The 8,231-nt window shown below is 30.0% G+C and overlaps 1 protein-coding gene across 2 annotated transcripts; it reads right to left on the reverse strand.

Annotated features, from left to right (window-relative positions):
- Window positions 1-777: 777 nt before the first annotated feature.
- On the reverse strand, window positions 778-3,839 carry LOC123297743 (cleft lip and palate transmembrane protein 1-like protein). 2 transcript variants are annotated; one of them, XM_044879505.1, is made up of 8 exons: window positions 3,371-3,839; window positions 3,082-3,283; window positions 2,885-3,018; window positions 2,541-2,826; window positions 2,181-2,369; window positions 1,913-2,112; window positions 1,113-1,364; window positions 778-1,034 (listed from the first exon to the last, which is right to left on the reverse strand). In XM_044879505.1, exons 1-8 carry the CDS (start codon window positions 3,622-3,624, stop codon window positions 935-937), a joined length of 1,617 nt encoding a protein of 538 aa, XP_044735440.1. In that variant the 5' UTR covers window positions 3,625-3,839; the 3' UTR covers window positions 778-934. The 2 variants fall into 2 exon arrangements, with proteins under 2 accessions (XP_044735440.1, XP_044735439.1); XM_044879504.1 differs by having other exon boundaries at window positions 3,079-3,283; window positions 3,371-3,831.
- Window positions 3,840-8,231: the final 4,392 nt, after the last annotated feature.

The following is an 8,231-nucleotide window of genomic DNA, read 5'->3' on the forward strand; positions in this document are numbered from 1 at the left end:
AATGTTTGGAATATACCTATATGGAAAAATAATACAAATAAAAAAATATAAAAGAAAACCCCGACACAAAATCAGGTCTGATGGATTCGTTTGTGGTATCGTAGCTCCTAAACGGATGAAGCAATATTGATTTTTCTATGTTTGTTTGAAAGGTATTTTGATCGAGACGTGGGCACTAAAGTAAATGGACTCAAATTGGACATTAGGGGAAATTTGGAGTGCGTATCTGTCATTACTTAAATAGTTTATGATTTGTATACAAAAAAATTTTTCAGCCATCATTTTCATTTCACAGAGAGTAGAATTTTTCAATGGAGTAGGTTTGTCTAAATTAATATTCTCTAGAATTGGGAAAAACACCTTCCATATTATATTATACGTTGTGGACAGAAATGATGAAAAATGTACAAAAATCTAAGTTTCTTTTGGAAACGTCAACCATACTATTTTGAGCCTGAAATTATCTGTATTTATTTTGTCATAGTATCACCAACCGCCTGCAAGATAAACTTCTTGATGATCACATTTATTTTCTTAAAATAAAAAAATCAATGAAAATCGAAATTTTCTGTTTTTCTTGTAATTCTAATCACCAAACCTATTTTATTGCGCCACAAACAATACATTGACGTAAAAGATAATCAACGGAACTATATAATTATAAATCGACTATGATTTTTATCAATTAATTAATCATCGAGGATTAAAGGGTACATAAAAAAAAAGTAACTGAAAATTGAGATTTTTTAAATTAGATTTATTATTTAAGCTCAAAAATAAGATAAAATAATATTTGATAACAATTCTTCATAAAAAATGTATGAAATAGTTCCATCAAAATTGCTAGAATAAATTATTGGAATGATTATATAAGGTGAATTTTTTGGTATAATTGTAATGTAATTATTGCACAGCCGTCTATTATGCCATCGATTTATTCTTGTTTTTTCTTATCTTCTATTTCCTTAGGTTTTTGAGGTCCTAAAGCTTGGACATCAGGATCATCAACACGGCTATAATCAATTGGGTAAAGCCTGCAACATACAAAATATTAAATAAAATATTGTCAAATTTTGATTATGAAACATAATGATCCTAAAATGGAAACTTACCATCTTTGATATAAATAAATAATAAATATAATATCATCTCTAAAACAAGCAACTCGATGAGCTGTAGGCATTGTTATTATAAATGCAAAAATGTCATCGATAAATGTATTAAATGCTTTATACATAAAGGCTCTCCATGGTAAAGCTGACACTGATTTAAGGCGATAATTCACAAATAACTGTGGCAACATAAATATGAAACCAAACGCATACACTCCATTCACCATACTGTTAATAGTCCATGAATACCACCTGAAAACAAAATTTAAAAAAATCGATTTAACTTTCATTTTTTAACTTCTATTTCTATTTAAAAAAATGAGTTATAGAATATAGTTATAGCAATTGAGCCAGGGGGTCGGATTAATATATTTCTAAGGAAAAATCATGAAATGTGAGGATGATAAACTTGAAAAATCGTTTACAGCGTTATTTTGACTAAGACTAAGGTATTTCCAAACAATCTCAGCTGATCGGATGCACGCGCATACATATACACTAGTATGTATTTGTATGCATATTTTTTTTCAAGGAATGGAGGAAGGTACATTGTGAGAGTTAGAAGCAAAAACAGTCGGAATCGTGAATTTTATTTCTTTATGATTATGAAAATGCATGTTAAATTTCTCCAACTTCAGAAGCGATTTTCTCAAAAATGCGTCAGGGATAAATTTTCAACAAAATTAAGCTGATTTCTGAGGTTTCATTTTACAAATATCGTGAATTTCATTATTGACAACCAAATAATAGTTAGGAAATACCTTAATACTTAATCCATAATTTAACGAATAAAATCTTACCCTTTATGTGGTTCGTAAAGTAAAGAATACACAGCGCCACAAATACATAACGGATATAAAACATAACTTAAATATTTCATACATTCAGCATCATATTTATAAGTAATACGTTCATCGTCATTATTTGCTTTCAATGTAAATTTAATACAAGGAAACCCTAATTTGAATGATATTTTGAAAATTTTTGTAGCTTTCCAAAACTAAAAAAAAATATTAAACTTAAATTATTCTTTAAAAATTGGTTTAAAAAAAAATTAAAACTCCATACCTCAATTAACGTTCCAATTGCACTAGGAATTAAAACTAATAACGATGTATTTTCATCTAATAGGTAGAGAAATATCACAGCATGACTAAAACTTCGCCATAGAACAGATCGTGGTGATAATCCTGCTAATGACTTTTTATTCCTCCAAAATGAAACATCATTTTTGAATGCTAATATATCGAACAGTAACTGAAAGAAATAATATAATACTTTTAGTATTAAGTCTGCTTTAATTAAATCAGGAATAAAAAATCTTTTGGTTTTTGATTCCTCTCTTTGAGAACAGCGACTTTATGAAAATATTCAGCTCTCATTTAAAAAAAGAGAAGTTCTTATTTAAAAGGGAATATTTATACTCACGTGTACACCTCCAATCAATACTGTAAGACACAAAACATATAAATTGGATTCAGCAAACAAATCTTTAACTGAATCAACATCTTTTTCGGTAAAACCTAAATTATAGAGTTGCTTCATTGATTGTTCCAAATGTAGAAGTAAACGTAGTTTTCCAATTCCAATAGGAGCATAAGAAAAGGTCACATTCAATGAGGTTGTTTTCGGTGTAATTAAGACTAAATCATCTAAACGTGATTCCAAAAAATTATATTGTAAAATTGGCAGGTATTTGTTTTGTTTGTTTAATCTAAAAAATTATTTGCGTTATTCAAAGTTACAGTTTAAGTAAGATTTACTTTAAATACCTTATTAGTCGAACTAACTCTGGTGGTAATTCTTTTGTAGACAATTTCACATCGTCAGCAAATACATTAAATTTTACTTTACTTTTTAAGTGAGTAACTGGTTTAACATTTTCTTCCTTCGTATTGCTTTTTTCCTACAATAATTAAGTTTTATGTAATTATGATTTCTTTGATATCCTTACCATCTGTGTTACCACTTTATCGGATCCCAGCAAATTGAACGTTTTTGCTTGCGGCTTAGCATATTTGGTTATATATATTCGTTCTACTGCTGCGTTGTCTAAAAATTTAAGTTCATCCCAATTCTTTTTTAATGTATGAATTTTATCTAATAAAGCTACAGTTAATACAAGAGATCCATTTTGTGTAGTTTCTTTCGGCAGATTGATTTCAAGTACCCTACAAAAATGGGAAATTATTCGGTAATTTCTGACAGAAACATAGATAAAAAGGTTTATATAAATAATGCCGGTGTTCTATACTTACTTATTAAACGGTTGTGTGTAATCAAATCCTTTATTATGATAAATTAAATTTAAATTTTTAATGTTTACATTTGATGACGTGTATAAAAATAGTTGTAAAGTTGGTTTTGAAGTTAAATATGATTCTAAACAAGTATTTGAAGAATCATCAGAACACTTTGGAGGTATAAATAATCGTGCTAACGACCATAAATCGTTTAAAATATATATCATAAAAAGACATGATAAAATCACTGTTATTGATGGTCTTGTCATTTTTTTAAATAGTTATGATTTAATAGATAAACGATAATACATTCTGTTATTTATTGCTGAAAAATAAATTACTTTTCTGAACATACTTTGAATAAACGTCAAAAATTCACAACATTTTTTATTTATGACAATTAAATGCACTGACTTCAAGAATTACAGGATTATTTTAAAAGTATTCCTGTGGGTTATTAGGTTATGTCTGGATTTTGTGCGATTAGTAAAACCATAAATTTATAGATGGCATACCGAATTTGATACTAGGGAATAGTAGGAAAGGAACAGAGCCGTGTTTTTAAGTTCGAAGATGTTAAAGATTGTCACTAGATGAGTTACTGTGCCATTTGTGCCATCTATAATGTATATTTAGTAGTACTAGTTAGTAATTTTTGAAACAGTTGTGTTTTGTGTATAAAGAATCTAGATATCGTACGAAGACAGCATACGAGACGAAGTTAAAGAAACAAGTGAAAACAAACAATTGACTGAGTTAATTGTTGAAATACAATGCATAGACAGTGTTGATTACTCTATCACATTACATATGCATACATATCACACATACGTAACTGGTATCCCCATATAACACATACTATACAATTTACGCCTAATTTGCGCCCACACGGGAAAACAGTGATAGAAGGGTTAAAACAGGTTTACAAGATGGGTCCTACGGACCCATTGGTCAAGACCCAAATGACCTATGTTGCTCATTTACGAACTTGACCTCACCTTTTACGTCCTGAGTACTCTGTAAAAATTTCAGCTTGATATCTATTTTCGTTTTTGAGTTATCGTGTTGGCAGACAGACGGACAGACAGACAAATGGACAGACGGACAGACAACCGAAAATGGACTAATTAGGTGATTTTATGAGCACCTATACCAAAACTTTGTTCGTAGCATCAATATTTTTAAGCGTTACAAACTTGAGACTAGAGTTAGTATACCTTGATATATATTACATATATACATGGTATAATAATGTAATCGTTTAGATTTCATTTTTAAGATTTCAATGGAAATATCTATTTTAAACATCCCTGAATCTATTCGGACTATAGTCAGATGGCGTGGCGTGTGTACGAGTGTGAATGAAAGTCACCATCCGTACTTCCGTGGAATGTTAAAGTTTTGGATTTTGACAAATTTGTTGCTTTCCAGCAACAGAGATGTGAAGCGAAACATGGAGCTGGAGAATCTGGTAAAGCCTGCTGCAGCAAAGGATCGTATGAGGTTTTGGAATTCATCGGTACCATCAATTAAATCACTGAAGGATCAATTATCCATATTGTTTTAAAGGGAGAGCATATGACATGATCGAGATAATTGTCCCATGGCTCAAAATTGGCCGAATATTGCTTGTACTACGAAAACGAGAATATTGAATCATAAAAATAATATTTTCTACGTAACCACTGATGTTATTTCTCGAAACTATTCTGTCGGAATCAGACTCAAAAGGTGGGAGATCACAAATGACAACTTCTGCAAGGAATGGTATGCGAAAGAAGAATTGATAGAACATTTGCTGTGCCCAGGCCCGGCACTGTAAAACCGACGTTCTAGAATCTTGGAGTAGGACCTTCTAAATGGCGGATAACAAGACTTTATAATCGCATCCATTAGGTATGTGTAAAAATAGTTTTTATTGTAATATAATTACGTTTGTCATTGACACGTTGATATGTTTCTATCAATGTCAACACACGCTTTCAACCCGTATGTTTATTGTCCATTATTAATGAGTTGTTGAATGATCCATATATTTTGGATGGAATGTTTGACATTACTCTAAACCATTATATTATATTATGTTGAGTTTCACTAGAAAATGCTATTAATAAAATTAATATTTATAGTTTATGCATTTATAAAAAACTAGAGCCATAAATATTAATGTTACTAAACCTTGATAAAAGGTGAAATTTTTAATTGTTAAAACTCTTTGCAATGCTTAAGAGCCAATACAAGAATGTTATACTTCATCTTCTTTTGCCAAAAAACATTTTGCAAACATCAAAGGAGATTTGAACAGTTTTGTAAAATACTAGCCACCAAAAAACTTTGAGAAAACATAAATATTTTCGTTGACAATCGCTAAGCCAACATTCAAAAAAAATTATGTTTTTGTGAGGTATATATCGCGTGTATCACAATAAAAGGTTAATAATTTAGAGCTGATAAGATACACCAAAACAAGCATATCATGCCGAATCCCTGCATAATCCGTAAGGTTTTTGAAAAACCGTTTTGGACAAAAGTTATGTATGTCATGTACAAATTTCAAGTGTCTCACATTGGTTCAGATAAAACTAATGTGAAAATCTTTGCTTTGGGTCAAAAGAAGAAAAAACTGAACTGTTTAGATTTTTAAATGATCTCTGTGACAAAAAATTTGGACAAGATATTATGCTATTACAACAGAATCGATTTTGGAAGTTTAACGTCGCAGGTTAGGCAGACTGGATTCCATTTAAAGGTATGCCAGTAAGTAACATATAAACAATCAGGAGCAAAAGATTGATAACGGAAAATGTTTAAATACGAAGCCATAGTGATGAAAGCTGAAAGAAGGATATTTGAAAAGGGGATAACATATTAAGAGGTGAAAGATAGAAATTAATTATGAGTACACCTATTCAGATGTTTAATGATTTGCAGTAAATGCCGTGGTTACAGGCTAATTCCATAATTCTTTTTCTGCAGTTGATGTCAACGACGAAATTTTTCTTTTCTTTTTATCAGTGTTGAGAGCTTTTCTGAACATAAATTAGTTTGATTTTGATTACAACTTTTTTTCCAACATGTATAATGTGTTTTCTATCGGTTCCGGAAAGCAGTCAAAAAACACCATTTTGTGTTTATAATGTTTTATATTTTTAAAATAAGCTTCATTATTGAAAGTGATTCAATTAAAAAAATGATAACAAAATGAATGAAGTGTTTAAGAAAATTGTTTTTCTTTCCTTGTAAAAAATAATATTTTTTCATCAGCAAAAAAGAAAAACAAAAAAGAAAAATTGTTCAAAATATTGTTTACTTGTCTTTTTTTTTTTTTCGTAATTTGTTATGACTATACACACATTTACAATTGCTTAAAGTAAACTTCATTTTTTTTATTCTCTTTCAATAATAAAACTGTGCTTTCTTTATTATATAGAGGATGTTCAAAGACTTCTATCATACTGAAAAGTGTTTTTTTAACTCTCGAACTAAAAAAAAAGGGGTGTTATAAGTTTGACCGCTATGTGTATGTGTGTGTATCTGTCTGTGGCATCGTAGCGCCTAAACGGATGAACCGATTTTAATTTTATTGGTTTCGTTTGAAAGGTAATTTAACGGAGAGTGTTCTTAGCTATATTTCAAGTGCGAGTTTAGGGTTCCATATCCGAAAAATTGGTCGGGAGTTTTTTAAATTTTGTAAATTTCACTTGTTATTCATTTGCCGAGTTTAGATGCCTCCGTTTTCATTTTGGTGCAAAATATCCAGTAATAAAACAAAACTGTTTCTTATTTTTGTCCTCCCCCCGAATCTATAACTATGTTTCAAGAAAATTCCTTTAGTCTGAAGAGAGCTACAAGGGAAAAACCGCATTTTCGGGGGTTTTATCTATTTTGTAAAAATTTTTTGATTATCACACTAATTTTGAAAATAAGTTTAAAATTTCAAACGATAAATTAAAACTGTTGGTCCAGAGAAGAAGATTTATAGTTTCATATATCGAATGTCAAATTTTATCAAAAATTCTAAGTTATCGCATGATAGTTTCTCAGTTTCAACTATTCTTAACATAGATAAAATTAGAAAAATATAATATTTGCGAAATTGAAAACAGCTGTATCTCCGAGTAAAATGGAAGGTTGAGAAAACTTATCTTATAATTTACTAAGAACTTTGAAAGTGAACACGCAGGGTCGGATTAAATATTTGAGGGGCCCTGGACCGAAAGTCTTTTAACAAACATTTTTTCGTGTTGTTTACCCCTGTGGGCGCAAATTATATAGTTTATAATACATATTCCCGTATGTATTTTATGGGAATATCAGTCATATATGTATGTATGTCTGGCTATCTAAGAGTGGTTATCTCTCTTTACTGACAAGACGTGGAAAAAACAAACGATTCCGTAAACAACACTGTCTATACATGATATTACAACAATTGTTTGCAGGGCTCAATTAATGCAATAAACAAATGGAAAAAAATCAATCAGGAAATAGCTGATGGAATAAGCGAGCATACGATCTTCAACCGTAGATCTCCAAACTACGTAAGTCAGTCAGGGTGCTTATAATATATACAAAGTAAAATTTACTGTAAAAATCAGCGAATACTGATCTGTGTTCGTTCTCGAATCGAAAATTCTGTATTTAAGAGCAATCCATTCAAGCAGTGTTGGTAAAAAAAAAACAAGAAATTTTTAGATATTAAGGAAAAGTGTTTTTAAAAATAGTTTTGTAGGTTTACTGTAATTTTTTGAACATACAGTATAGAATGGGTATATACTTAATAAATATAACGTATATACAAGAGTAGATATAAGCTGCCAGCTCTTTCAAATAGTAAAAAAGATAATATTTATTTTGAGAATTCACCGCCCATTCC

This window comes from Chrysoperla carnea, chromosome 4 (assembly GCF_905475395.1).
Source record: "Chrysoperla carnea chromosome 4, inChrCarn1.1, whole genome shotgun sequence".
Classification (NCBI taxonomy): Eukaryota; Metazoa; Arthropoda; class Insecta; order Neuroptera; family Chrysopidae; genus Chrysoperla; species Chrysoperla carnea.

What these genes read in the sequence shown, in the direction of transcription:
- LOC123297743 (XM_044879504.1), bottom strand. Translation starts at nt 3,624, where the DNA reads ATGACAAGACCATCAATAACAGTGATTTTATCATGTCTTTTTATGATA. An exon ending in TACACACAACCGTTTAATAA is followed by an intron (nt 3,284 to 3,370) that starts GTAAGTATAGAA and finishes CCATTTTTGTAG; the next exon opens with GGTACTTGAAATCAATCTGC. An exon ending in ATTTATTTATATCAAAGATG is followed by an intron (nt 1,035 to 1,112) that starts GTAAGTTTCCAT and finishes TGTATGTTGCAG; the next exon opens with GCTTTACCCAATTGATTATA.